Genomic DNA, 15,296 nt, shown 5'->3' with positions numbered 1-15,296 from the left:
ATGCGTGTGTGTGTGTGCACGCGCATGCATGTGTGTGTGTGTGTGTGAGGATGAAGTGAAATGGTTCATTTCAAGTAGTGTGTGGTTCACGCATGCAACACCGGTAGTGCCGCACCTCCCACACACACTATTGACCGGTTTCTATTGATGGAAGTCAATACAGGCGACTAAAAGCCTTTCCATCAGTGGGGGCAGGGCCGTAACCAGGGTTTGAGTTTTAGTGAGGTCCAGAAGCCCCCCCCCCCATTATTTGGATAACAGCAAAAACAAGCAAACTGAGATTCATTCACCTCAGTTCGAGCTACAAACACATAGCCTATTAACTATACACTGAGTGTACAACACATTAGGAACACCTGCTCTTTCCATGACATAGACTGACTGGGTAAATCCAGATGAAAGCTATGATCCCTTATTGATATCACTTGTTAAATCCACTTCAATCAGTCTAGATGAAGGGGAGGAGATGGGTTAAAGAAGGATTTTCAGCCTTGAGACAATTGAGACATGGATTGTGTATGTGATTTTCTTTTTAAGGGGGGAGGTGCAACTCAATATTAGGAAGGTGTTCCTAATCTAATTGTAATGTTATACAAATGATTCATATCAGCAAGAAAATGAACTGTATTGTTTGCATTTTGGTTGCATTTTAATGTAGGCCTATAAGGAAGATGGGGCATGTGGAGATGTTCATATTGAAACAATTCTTATTTTTTTAAGTTCCTAACTTGTTTGATTAGATGAGAACAGATTTTCTTAGTGGACCCCACATAGGGCCCCAACCCCAAGTTTGGGAGCCACTGTCCTAACCTCTCTTTCGCTGTCTCCTCTTCTTCCTCCTGCATGCATTGTAGCCTGTCAGCATCGTCTCTTGTTGCCTACTTGAGCCAACTGCGAGCTGGGGTAGTTAATTTCACGTCTCAGGCCCTTGGCCTGTGCCGCGAGAGAGCGGAGTTAGCCGTTTGAGAGAGTTGTAAATGTGCTGCTAAAAAGGCAAATCCGGGAGACGCAGGCGAACATAATGAACAACACTGTTTATGATTCCACTCGTTCGCAAAGAGGCAGGTACGATTAGAACTGTCCGATCAAGAATATAGCCTAAGCGTTCTGAGCTTTGATCAACGTTGGGGGTAATATTTAGATTTTAAAAAAAGAATTATAATGAAAACATACTAACCTCATTTTCATTATCTTCATCATAATACCAATGTCTACATACTGTATGTGAAAACGGCGCATTTCTACATTTTGTAGAAAACAATATAAAGTTAAAAGGTTATATCAGATGACATCAAAAGTTAAAACATTTTAAAAACAGTGATTTTCAAAAACTATTAGATTTGCAGTGACATGGGGAGCAACTAGAAACTCATTACAGGATTTGAAAATCACTGTTTTTCTTATTTTTAATCTTACCCTGTGATGTCACAGAGAATACTTTTTTAGGACCTTATCTTTTTAACCACATACACACTGTTTTCAAATACCTAAACACTGGTTTGGTGCTGGAGATAATGAATATGAGGTTGAAAAGTGGCATCAATTCTCTGTATGAGTGTGGTAAAGGTTGTAAGAATGCGGTAATTTCTGTTTGAGTGCGGTAAAGAGTGTGCAAGTCTCTGGTGTCGCTGTGAATGCTATTGAATGCTAGAATGCCATGAAGGCCTACCTTTAACTTGGCAAAAGCCAGGCATCCTATTGATTGAACCAACTGCTGTGAAAAGACTACCGGGGAATAGCATCATATTCAATAGACTTCCTGAAATGGAACAAAAAGGATGAGTGTGTCCTGGCCATATAAGGGTGACACAAGAGGAAAGGAGAGGAGTCATCCTAGTAATGCATGAATCATCACACAAATCATTTGACTCAGGAACCAAGTACTAACTGGTTCGATTACTCATTTTCTCTGTTGGTGGTCGATAAAGCCTATGCCCCAGTGCCTAATTAATTGATCATTTTGTACTACATGAAGAGATTTATTACTCTATTTGGACTTTATGGTGACACTCATAAAATATTAAATTGCTGTTTCATAGGAGTAGTAGTGTCGCTAAATTACCTGAAGACTGATTTTCTTTATCTCTCTCACACACACGGACACACACACACACACACACACACACACACACACACACACACACACACACACACACACACACACACACACACACACACACACACGCGCGCGCTAAATCCAATTAGGTCTCATTGGAATATTGAGTATTTTGGATAAATGTAATGGTTTCACTTAAATGATGTCAAGATGTCATCGTCTGCTTAATAGGCAAGACCTGTTAAACATGGACATGACATCAGCTCATTAATGACAACAAAGGAGGGGCACTTAGGGTGCATTCGTAAATTCACTCAGGCGATCTATTCCAATTTCAGAGCACAGAATAACTGATGAATTTATGAACGCTCAACACCCGTTGAATATGGCAGGTGTCAGTAAACATTGGCAAAGAAGTGTAATTAAATTGTTGCCAGCAGCACAGTTACAGTCACCAGCGCTCTGGATAACATGAAAACAGCCTAACCAGCAAAATGGTCAGAGTGAGGTGTTCTATCATTTGTGTCTAGAAGTAACTAGCAAGCTAGCTTTTTTTATTTAATTAGGAACAAATTCTTATTTACAATGACAGCCTAGGAACAGTGGATTAACTGCCTTGTTCAGAGGCAGAACAACAATTTCTAATCTTGTCAGCTCAGGGATTTGATACAGCAACCTTTTGGTTACTGGCCCAACACTCTAACCACCTGCCGATCAAATGCTTGACTGCAGTTGTGAGGTGAAAATGCTCAGAACGCTCGGATCAACCCAAGTCCTTGGCCAGAGCGTCCAGTGTGCGCTCTGAACACTTCGAGAGCGAAACGCTCTGAATTTACAACGACAATCTCACAACGCTCTGAATTTATGAACGCCCAGAGCGCACGCTGAGCGCTCTCTGACACTCCAGAATGAATTTACAAACGCACCCTTAGTTATTGGGTGGCAGGTAGCCTAGTGGTTAGAGCGTTGGGCCAATAACCGAAATGTTGCTAGATCGAATCCCTGAGCTGACAAGGTAATCTGTTGTTCTGCCCCTGAATAAGGCAGTTAACCCACTGTAGGTTGTCATCGTAATTAAGAATTTGTTCTTAACTGATTTGCCTAAAAGGGATTAGTCCCTTTAAATTCAGCCTTCAAATGCTTCTTTTGATATCTGATACCACAGGTTTTCTAGAGACAATCAGTGGGGAAACTGGGAAGGGCATATGGAATACATAGGATATCATAAGGTGAATGCACCAATTTGTAAGTCGCTCTGGATAAGAGCGTCTGCTAAATTACGTAAATGTAAATGTAACATAGCCTTCCTGCAGTGCCAGATGGACAGTTTTGGGACTTTTCTATTGATTCTATTGCAAGAGGTAAATTCAATCAAAGTATTTATAATGTTTTCAAATAGTATTTGAACCCATGTATGTGTAGAATCACAGTCAAAATAACCTGTGTTTTTACATGGAGCAACTTGAAGATACCCTGGAAGCAGACAAACCTGTCGGAAGACTCATATTGATTATCCAATCAATAAATCATGTGCTCGATGCGATCTAAAAGCAAGGCCGTTTCCTCTCTAACAAGGTTGAATGGATTAACAGACAGAGGCTATTATTGTCACCTAATTATATCGAGGAAGTTGTTAATGTGTGGGTAGGCCTACCATCAGGTGGCATTGAGAACAATAATAATATAGGCTATAGTTATTTCTTTAAAGGTACAATTATTGCAATAAAGCAGAGGTGGGGATGGATAAATTAAACCAATATCACATTCATAGACACAGCTAGTCTATATGGACGCAAGGGATGACAGTCAATGTAAAGACAGTAATAGCTACATTGTTTTTACTTATGACCACACAAATAGGCCTATAAACAATGGAGTAGGTTAAGTAAGCCTTATATTTTGGGTTATAATAGGATAAGAGACAGTTGTGATAAGCTCATGAGGCATTTATAAGTTATATTCTTCAAGATTCAATGGGTGTCACAATGACCATTGAACAGATTCCCTCCCAGATCCCAGATTTGTCACGTCCTGACCCTTGTAAGATGTCATTTTCTATAGTAGAGTAGGTCAGGGCGTGACAGGGGGTGTTTTTGGGTGGTTTTCTATGTTTTCTATATCTATGTTTAAGTTCTAGTTTTTCAATTTCTATGTTGTTGTTTTTTGGTTGATCTCCAATTGGAGGCAGCTGGTCCTCGTTGCCTCTAATTGGAGATCATATTTAAGTAGGGTTTTTTTTCCACCTGTGTTTGTGGGCAGTTGATTTCTGTTTAGTTGTGTTCTGTGTTGACTTTATACCTGACACAACTGTTAGCTGATCATTTTTCTCTTTGTTATTTTCTTTAGTGTTCTGAGTTTAATAAAAGTAATTATGAGCACTCAACACGCTGCGCCTTGGTCCCCTCTATACGACAGTCGTTACAGAACTGCCCACCACCAAGGGACCAAGCAGCATGATATGGACCTATGGACATTTGAGGAGATAAGGAGGAGTATATCTAGGGCTTTGGAGGATTTAGGGTCAGGAGAAGAGCGCCTCCCAGGGAAACAGGTAGAGGCAGCAAGAGCACAACAACAAGGGAAGCACGAGAGGCAGCCCCCCAAAAATTATTTTGGGGGGGCACACGGGTAGTTTAGTGGGGTCAGGGGTGAGACCTGAGCCAACTCCCCGTGCTTATCGTGGTGAGCATGTGCCTGCTTCTCGCACTCTCCCTCCAGTGTGCCTCCATAGCCCAGTACGTCCTGTCCCTGCTCCTCGCATTCTCCCTCCAGTGCGCCTCCATAGCCCAGTACGCCCTGTGCCAGTTCTGCGCACACGGTCTCTAGTGCGTCTCCCCAGTCCGGTGAGACCTATTCCAGCTCCACGAAAGAAGCCTCCAGTGATGATCTATGGTCCGAAGCCTGTAGAGATGATCCATGGCACGAAGCCTCCAGTGATGATCCATGGCCCGGAGCCTGTAGGGATAATCCATGGCAAGAAGCCTGTAGGGATGATCCATGGCCCGGACTTTTGGACCTTGTTGTGTGCGGCGGTCCTTCGTTGGCAAATTTTGTCATCAAAGAAAAGGATTTACAATTCCAAGTTGGATGACCATTCAAAACATATTTTCCCAGTCTTGATGAATTTGCGATTTCCAACTTGTTGTGTAATGTTTATGTCCAATGACCGATGAGCACCGATACGTTTTATTTATATTTTCTCTTTATTATTTCTCTTCATATGACAAAGATTAAAAAGGATTTGCCAGTAGACTTTTTTATTTTTATATTTTATTTCACCTTTATTTAACCAGGTAGACTAGTTGAGAACAAGTTCTCATTTACAACTGCGACCTGGCCAAGATAAAGCAAAGCAGTGTGGCACAGACAACAACACAGAGTTACACATGGAATAAACAATAAACAAGCCAATAACACAATAAACAAGTCAATGACACAGTAGAAAAAAAAGAAAGTCTCTATACAGTGTGTGCAAAAGGCATGAGGAGGTAGGCAATAAATAGGCCATAGTAGCGAAGTATTACAATTTAGCAGATTAACACTGGAGTGATAAATGAGCAGATGATGATGTGCAAGTAGAGATACTGATGTGCAAGTAGAGATACTGGTGTGCAAAAGAGAAGAAAAGTAAATAAAAACAGTATGGGGATGAGGTAGGTAGATTGGGTGGGCTATTTACAGATGGACGATGTACAGCTGCAGCGATCAGTTAGCTGCTCATATAGCTGATGTTTAAAGTTAGTGAGGGAAATAAAAGTATTTTGCAATTCGTTCCAGTCACTGGCAGCAGAGAACTGGAAGGAAAGGCGGCCAAATGAGGTGTTGGCTTTGGGGATGATCAGTGAGATATACCTGCTGGAACGTGTGCTACGGGTGGGTGTTGTTATCGTGACCAGTGAACTGAGATAAGGCGGAGCTTTACCTAGCATAGACTTATAGATGACCTGGAGCCAGTGGGTCTGGCGACGAATATGTAGCGAGGGCCAGCCGACTAGAGCATACAGGTCGCAGTGGTAGATGGTATAAGGTGATTTGGTAACAAAATGGATGGCACTGTGATAGACTGCATCCAGTTTGCTGAGTAGAGTATTGGAAGCTATTTTGTAGATGACATTGCCGAGGTCGAGGATCGGGAGGATAGTCAGTTTTACTAGGGTAAGTTTGGCGGCGTGAGTGAAAGAGGCTTTGTTGCGAAATAGAAAGCCGATTCTAGATTTGATTTTGTAATGGAGATGTTTAATATGAGTCTGGAAGGAGAGTTTACAGTCTAGCCAGACACCTATGTATTTATAGTTGTCCACATATTCTAGGTCAGAACCGTCCAGGGTGGGGATGCTAGTTGGGCGGGTGCGGGCAGCGAACGGTTGAAAAGCATGCATTTGGTTTTACTAGCGTTTAAGAGCAGTTGGAGGCCACGGAAAGAGTGTTGTATGGCATTGAAGCTCGTTTGGAGGTTAGTTAGCACAGTGTCCAAGGAAGGGCCAGAAGTATACAGAATGGTGTCGTCTGCGTAGAGGTGGATCAGGGAATCGCCCGCAGCAAGAGCGACATCATTGATATATACAGAGAAAACAGTCAGCCCGAGAATTGAACCCTGTGGTACCCCCACAGAGACTGCCAGAGATCCAGTCTTGATTCACGATGATGATTGCTAGCTAAGATTGTGGAAGTAAGACGTTGCCATGATCAGTCCAATCAAAGCTACTGTACATATAAGGTGATTTAACTTCATTTCTGTGGCCAATGACCTTGCACCTTCTTGGATGTCTAGCCTTACAGTACTTAAGGACAGAAGCTAGGCAATTGCGCAATGTCCCCATGAGTGACAGAATACTGAGCCAATCACGGAGAAATGCTCCTTTTTTCTGCTGGCCCGCCCTACCACCACAGAAAGCACTGAGCTAGGCTGAAACACCTGCATTTTGGAGCTGGTTGTATGCGATTTTATTAACTCAATTATATATAGTTTTTTTACATTGTTTGAAAACTGACACATATTAATGCCAAAAAACATGCAAGCCCCCCCAATTGTATTTATATATATATATATATATATATATATATATATATATTATTATTATTTTATTATTATTTTTTGCTCTGCCCTACCTGCCCTGAATGACAGGTCGCCACTGTGCACACAGGCTCTGTTTGCTGAAATAAATAGGCTTGATGAATACAATTCTAGGCAAAATTATATCCAAAAAATATATAATCCGAGGTGTTGGGTATGAAATATACTGTACGTCTATCATAATAGTTTTAATAAAACAATAGGCCTAGTCTTTTGGTTGTGAGACTTTATGATTTGCGCTGTAGCCATTACATGCCTGCGAGGCTACTGAGGAAAGGATGCAGCATTCTCACTCACACATCCATCTCCAACAAATGAGGAAACGATCAAATCCCAAGAGGATTTGTCTATAAAGAGCACGGAACTAGTCTACACACTGGAGATGGGGTCTGGACAGAGGACCGAACGCTCGTTCCTCGTCTCAAATGGAGAGATTATAATATAATTTGGAAACATTTATGTTGACTCTCTAAAACGATTTTGAAAGGTAAGACAGTCTCTAGACAAACGTAATCAACAGTTAAACGATTTAGAAGATTAGGAAATAAAAAAAAGTGTAGGCTACTCGCTATTGAATGTTCTTTAAAAATATATTAAATTAGGTTTTAATTAAGCTACTGTTTTGTGTCTATATCTCTTTTCAGAAAAAAATACTTTGGTATCTACGGATGCATATTTAAACATTGTAGAACTGTATAGTAAGTGTACTTTTATATAATTGGTTGGATATCATTCTGTGGGGCACTCTCAAATGTCATGAATTGTCTTGCCTCTGAAATTACACTGCCTTTGTCCAGTCCTCCTACATGCCAGGACATGTTTTAGTGAAAAGGCAAGCAGTCTATAACAATACCAATAGTAGGTTTATTTGAGGGTCTGCTCTTCTTATAAACTGTTTATAAACCAGGATTTAAGATGGCTGTTGGTAAATCATGATACAATTTGTGCATATATTTCTAACATTAAACACATTTGTACATTATAAATAGGACCTGTACAACAGGCTTTATATAATTAAGTGGTTAATAAATTATGATATCATGTGTATAAGTAGTTTATAAAGATGATTCATTGATTTCTGTTGTCATTTGTCATAAACCAGTGATATGGGCTTTTTACTGGAACTCTCCTTGTCAGAGGTTAGCCTACTATAAAGGAAGTCCACAATTGGTGATAAAATCGATTTAAAAAATAACACAGTACACTAACAGGTTTCTCCATTAGGCTACAGGACCAGTTTGTCATGACTCACCAGTGATTATGTTAATGAACGCTTTAGTGTTGTTTTTTTGGAACTGTATTTCCATATAGCTAGGGCTGACACTGAGGACTTGTGAAGAGCAGATTTAACCTCTACGGGATGGTTGAGCTAACGTGCGCTAATGTGATTAGCATGATGTTGTAACAAGAATGTTTCCCTGGACATAGACATGTCTTATATGGGCAGAAAGCTTAAATTCTTGTTAATCTAACTGGACTTTCCAATTTACAGTATTACAGTGGAAAAATACCATGCTATTGTTTGAGGAGAGTGCACAACAACAAAAAATGTATATTTTTATTTAACTAGGCAAGTCAGTTTACATTACATTTTAGTCATTTAGCAGACACTCTTATCCAGAGTGACTTACAGTAGTGAATGCATACATTTCATGCATATTTTTTTTGTTGTACTGGCCCCCCGTGGGAATCGAACCCACAACCCTGGCATTGCAAACACCATGCTCTACCAACTGAGCCACAGTTAAGAACAAATTATTCTTTACAATGACGGCCTAGGAACAGTGGGTTAACTGCCTTGTTCAGGGTCAGAATGACAGATTTTTACCTTGTTGGCTTGGGGATTCAATCTAGCAACCTTTTGGTTACTAACCCAACACTCTAACCACTAGGCTACCCGCCATCCCAGTTATCGTGTCAACTGGTTTGATACATTCACCTCTGAAGGTAAATAATGTACTTACATTCAGTAATCTTGCTCTGATTTGTCATCCTGGGGGTCCCAGAGATAAAATGTAGCATAGTTTTGTTTGATAAAAATCTATTTTTATATTCAAATGTTGTAACTGGGTTCTACAGTTTTAACCCCTGCTGTGTCTGCCCCCCCATCTAGATGTGTAAAGGTTAGTGTCTTTTCTGTAGGGAAGCACATTTTCCATCATTTATGACATTCCTGGGAGTGTGTAAACTTAAATGTTTTATTACCATACATATTGTGTATGTTCTCTATAGTTATTTACTTGAAAATGTATCAACATTTTGAACAGTAATGCAATGGTTCATTGGATCAGTCTAAAACGTTGTACACACACTGCTGCCATCTAGTGGCCAAAATCTAAATTGCGCTTAGACTCCGAAGTGATATAATGGCCTTGCTCTTGTATTTCAAAGATTATGATTTTTTTTTTTTTTTTTTAATGTTTTTTTCCTTTGTATTATCTTTCACTAGATCTAATGTGTTATATTCTCCTACATTAATTTCAAATTTCCACAAACTTCAAAGTGATTCCTTTGAAATGGTATCTTGAATATGCATATCCTTGCTTCAGGTCCTGAGCTACAGGCAGTTAGATTTGGTTATGTAATTTTAGGCGAAAATGGAAAAAAGGGTCCGATCCAAGGTTTTAACAACCTCTGCATCATTAGGACAATTCTTTGTGATAAGGTGATAACAATGGAGGTTGTTAACCCATGTTCACAGTTAGCCATTGCTATGTAAATGAAAGCTGAAAAGTACCAGTGGCCTGAGCTTGGTCCCAAGTTAGAGCAGGTCATCCGGAGCCATCGCCCAGTGAGACACAGGTTCTGGACCTGTGTAGATGGAAACAGAGAAGTCTGAGCTTTTTGGGTAAAACACTGGGCTAAGTTCTCAATGGAAATACACTATAACAGTATTAGCCCACTGAATCAATCAACTTTGTTTCCATGTCATTTAAACAAAAAAGTTATATTTGATGATGTTGAATCAACATGGAAAACTGATTTGCAAAAAGTCATCAACGTAAGGGAATTTAGTTTTCTTTTAACCCAACTTTTAACCTAAATCCAATGAAAAGGTGACATATTTAGTTGATTTCGTGTTGAATTCACATTAGTTGACAACTCAACCAAAATTAAATCAAAACTAGACGATTAAATTACATCTGTGCCTAGTGGGAGCCTAGTATTAGCCTATTAGTATTAGCCTACCTGTGTGGAATCTGAGCTTTGCCTATCTAAACTAACATGATATGCCATCTACTCGTACTATTTGAAATTTTATTTCAAAGCTTTTGTTGATAACAATCCCATTGATTTATCTGTGATTGTTACTTAATCCAAATATTTACTTGTTTATCTCTGTCCATTGATGTAGCACAGAGCTGTATGAAGAGGAGGGAGGACCATGTCTGAAAAGAAATCCCAGAGTTCAGACACCCGTTCCAAATGTGGCATCCGCAGCTGGAGTGCAGACAGCTACGTGTGGAGTAGCAAGAAACGCTCCCGGAGTTCCCGGAACAACCCTGGCCTTTGGGGTCCGGAGGGGGAGGGGCCGATGGATGAGCAGGGGGTGCGTTCCACCTCGTGTCCGTGGAGACAGCGAGAGAGGAAGTGTAGCTGCACCGTCTTGGGGGAAATCGACACGGACGTCCCCTGTCGAAAAGCCCTTTCTCGACGCTCCCTCCGGCAGAAGTTCCAGGATGCGGTGGGTCAGTGTTTCCCTCTCCGCAACGGCCACCACCACCATCACCACCACGGCCACCCAACAGGGGCCTCCAGGGGGGCTTTCTCTGTGCTCCTCTGGTCCAAGCGCAAGATCCACGTCTCGGAGCTCATGCAGGACAAGTGTCCCTTCTCACCCAAGTCGGAGCTGGCCCACTGCTGGCACCTCATCAAGAAGCACGCCACCCACCCCAGCACCATCGTGGGTCTAGAGACTGCCCAAGCTGCTCAGGCTTCCCGGGCTGCCAGCACAGAACAATTCCCTTCCACATCTCCGCCTTCGATGCCTCTTTCCTGGGAGGGCATCTGCTCAAGTAGGCCCCTGAGCCTTGAGGACTGGGACCCGTCCTGTCCACAAGGTGGAGCAGCCCATGGTGACAGCCATACCGACTACATCCTTGTCCCGGACCTCCTCCAGATCAACAACAGCCCGTGTTACTGGGGCGTGCTTGACCGCTTCGAAGCCGAGGAGCTCCTGGAGGGCCAGCCAGAGGGCACCTTCCTCCTGCGCGACTCGGCCCAGGACGAATTCCTCTTCTCAGTCAGCTTCCGCCGCTACAGCCGCTCCCTCCATGCACGCATTGAGCAGAACGGCAAGCGCTTCAGCTTCGACGGACGCGACCCGTGCATGTACCGGGACCCGAGTGTCACGGGCCTGCTCCGGCACTACAGCGACCCGGCCACATGCCTTTTCTTCGAGCCCCTCCTTGCTCTCCCCCTGCCCCGGACTTTCCCCTTCACCCTGCAGCACCTGTGCCGCGCCGTGATTTGTAGCTGCACTACATACCAGGGCATTGAGATCCTTCCACTGCCCTATCAGCTCAGGGACTATCTTAGCCAGTACCACTACAAGTGCAATGGGGCTTGTGCAGTATAGAACAATTATAATTACTGACTATCATTATTGTTCCATGGGTTACTACTCTTCCATATTGACCATGGTTTATCAGTTTTCAGAGACTTGTGAAGAGCCTGACTGCAAGATGGGTGCTTTGTAGACTTTTTTATTTCCTTGTGGGAAAGTTTGATCGGACACACAAGAGACTTGAATGATGTGCCCGTTATGAGCTGTCAAAGTTTTGGCTGAACAAACTGGAAACAGGGACCAATAAAGGATTCTGTATGATACTGTAGTTTAGGGGAAAAGAGAGAGAGGGAGAGTGAGAGAGAAAGATACCCACTGGGCACAGATGTCAATTTTATGGCAATTCTACATTGGTTCAACATAATTTAGTTGAAATGACATGGAAACAACATTGATTCAACCAGTGTGTGCCCAGTGGGGGAGGGAGATTTAGATGATTTGAATGAATGTCACAGTGAATGATTGCAGTATTACAGAAGCTATGAGGAAGTGCGCATCTGGTTTAAAAACGATCTCATCTGGACAAATGTAACGTCCCAATACAATAATCATTGCCTCCCCTATTGCCTTCTTACAGTAACTAAATGAGCGATAACACTCAGAAACACTTTTAGTATGTACATTTACACATTTAATGCAATATGTGAGGACAGTTTAAAAGTGGTTACATGGCCGTCCAACACATAGTCCTTGTTTTTATACAGAACTTTTTCGGATGTTCAGTCTCGTAACTAGAGGATGCAGAGGGCTGCAGTCTTATCTGAGGCCACAAGATGGCAATATAAATGCACTATTCACACTCATGGTATGTTTACAGATGCATCACAAGTGGGTTTGTCTTGGTAGACACAACATTTCATGTTTTTTTTCAGTCCCAGCAAAGTACATACAGTGCCTTCAGAAAGTATTCATACCCCTTGACTTTTTCTGCATTTTGTTGTGTTACAAAGTGGAATTAAAATGGATTTAATTCAAATGTATTTGTCAACGATCTACCCAAAATAATCTGTAATGTCAAAGTGGAAGAGAAATTATATATATTACCGTTCAAAAGTTTGGAGTCACTTAGAAATGTTCTTGTTTTTGAAAGAAAAGCAAATTTTTTGTCCATTTAAATAACATCAAATTGATCAGAAATACAGTGTAGACACTGTTATTGTTGTAAATGACTATTGTAGCTGGAAACAGCTGATTTTTAATGGAATATCTGCATAGGCATAGAGAGGCCCATTATCAGCAACCATCACTCCTGTGTTCCAATGGCACGTTGTGTTTGCTAATCCAAGTTTATCATTTTAAAAGGCTAATTGATCCTTAGAAAACCCTTTTGCAATTATGTTAGCACAGCTGAAAACTGTAGTTCTGATTAAAGAAGCAATAAAAATGGCCTTTAGACTAGTTGAGTTTCTGGAGCATCAGCATTTGTGGGTTCGATTACAGGCTCAAACTGGCTAGAAACAAATAACTTTCTTCTGAAACTCGTCAGTCTATTCTTGTTCTGAGAAATGAAGACTATTCTTCAACTGGCAGCTTCATTAAGTAGTACCAGCAAAACACCAGTCTCGACGTCAACAGTGAAGAGGCGACTCCAGGATGTTGGCCTTCAAAGAAGAGTTGCAATGAAAAAGCCATATCTCAGACTGGCCAATAAAAATAAAAGATTAAGATTGGCAAAAGATTACAGACACTGGACAGAGGAAGACTGGAAAAAAAGTGTTATGGACAGACAAATCTAAGTTTGAGGTGTTTGGATCACAAAGAAGAACATTTGTGAGAAGCAGAAAAAATGAAAAGATGCTGGAGGAGTGCTTGACGCCATCTGTCAAGCATGGTGGAGGCAATGTGATGGTCTGGGGGTGCTTTGGTGGTGGTAAAGTGGGAGATGTGTACTTGAAGAAGGAGAGCTATCACTCCATTTTGCAACTCCCTGCCATACCCTGTGGACGGCTCTTAATTGGAGCCAATTTCCTCCTACAACAGGACAATAACCCAAAGCACAGCTCCAAACTATGCAAGAACTATTTAGGGGAAGAAGCAGTCAGCTGGTATTCTGTCTATAATGGAGTGGCCAGCACAGTCACCGGATCTCAACCCTATTGAGCTGTTGTGGGAGCAGCTTGACCGTATGGTACGTAAGAAGTGCCCATCAAGCCAATCCAATTTGTGGGAGATGCTTCAGGAAGCATGGGGTGAAATCTCTTCAGATTACCTCAACAAATTGACAACTAGAATGCCAAAGGTCTGCAAGGCTGTAATTGCTGAAAATGGAGGATTCTTTGACGAAAGCAAAGTTTGAAGGACACAATTCATTTCATGTATGTTTTCAAGGAAAACAAGGACATCTCTAAGTGACCCCAAACCTTTGAACGGTAGTGTATATATATTTTTTATTAATGGAAAATAAAACACTATATCTTGATTAGATAAGTATTCACCCTCTGAGTCAATATATGTTAGAATAACCTTTGGCAGCGATTACAGCTGTGAGTCTTTCTGGGTAAGTCTCTAAGAGCTTTGAACACCTTGATTGTACAATATTTATCAATTAACCTTTAAAACCTTCTTCAAGCTCTGTCAAGTAGGTTGTTGATCCATTGCTAGACAGACATTTTCAAGTCTTGCCATAGATTTTCAGGCCACTCAGAAGCAACTCCAGTGTATAGCCTTGTGTTTTAGGTTATTGTCCTGCTGAAAGTTGAATTTGTCTCCCAGTGTCTGTTGGAAAGCAGACTGAACCAGGATTTCCTCTAGCCACTACACAACAAAACACTAAACATTAATACATTTTTTAATGACATTTTTTTCACCCCAATTTCGTAGTATCCAATTGTAGTGACTGTCTTGTCTCATCGCTTCAACTCCTGCACGGACTCGGGAGAGGCGAAGGCCGAGAGCCGTGCGTCCTCCGAAACACAACCCAACCAAGCCGCACTGCTTCTTGACACAATGCCCACTTAACCCGGAAAACAGCCGCACCAATGGGTCGGAGGAAACTCCGTACACCTGGCGACCTGTTCAGCGTGCACTGTGCCCGGGCCACCACAGGAGTCGCTAGTGCGTGATGGGACAATGACATCCCTGCAGGCCAAACCCTCCCCTAACCTGGACGACGCTGGGTCAATTGTGCGCTGCCCCATGGGTCTCCCGGTTGCGGCTGGCTGCGACAGAGCCTGGACTCGAACCCAGAATCTCTAGTGGCACAGCTAGCACTGTGATGCAGTGCCTTAGACCACTGCGCCACTCGGGAGGCCCTTAAATGTATTTTTATCCTAAAAAACTCCCCTAGTCCTTGCCGATGACAAGCATACCCTTAACATGATGCAGCCACCACCCTTCTTGAAATATGAAGACTGGTACATAGTGATGTTTTGTGTTAGATTTGCTCCAAACGTAATGCTTTGTATTCAGGACAAAAAGTGTATTTCTTTGCAGAATGTTTTGTTGTTTTACTTTAGTGCCTTATTGCAAACAGGATACATGTTTTGGAATATTTTTTATTCTGTAAAGGCTTCCTTCTTTTCAAGCTGTCATTTATGTTAGTATTGTGGAGTAACTTCAATGTTGTTGATCTATCCTCAGTTATCTCCTACCACAGCCAT

General features: G+C 41.8%; 1 protein-coding gene across 1 annotated transcript; it reads left to right on the top strand.

Moving 5' to 3' along the window:
• The first annotated feature begins 7,424 nt into the window (after positions 1-7,424).
• Positions 7,425-12,634, top strand: socs4 (suppressor of cytokine signaling 4). The gene is made up of 2 exons (XM_014195950.2): positions 7,425-7,617; positions 10,486-12,634. Exon 2 carries the CDS (start codon positions 10,516-10,518, stop codon positions 11,707-11,709), a length of 1,194 nt encoding a protein of 397 aa, XP_014051425.1. The 5' UTR covers positions 7,425-7,617; positions 10,486-10,515; the 3' UTR covers positions 11,710-12,634.
• Positions 12,635-15,296: the final 2,662 nt, after the last annotated feature.

This window comes from Salmo salar, chromosome ssa01 (assembly GCF_905237065.1).
Source record: "Salmo salar chromosome ssa01, Ssal_v3.1, whole genome shotgun sequence".
NCBI classification, from domain to species: Eukaryota; Metazoa; Chordata; class Actinopteri; order Salmoniformes; family Salmonidae; genus Salmo; species Salmo salar.
This window is presented reverse-complemented; position numbering and strand designations above follow the sequence as displayed.

What these genes read in the sequence shown, in the direction of transcription:
- socs4 (XM_014195950.2), top strand. Translation starts at nt 10,516, where the DNA reads ATGTCTGAAAAGAAATCCCAGAGTTCAGACACCCGTTCCAAATGTGGC.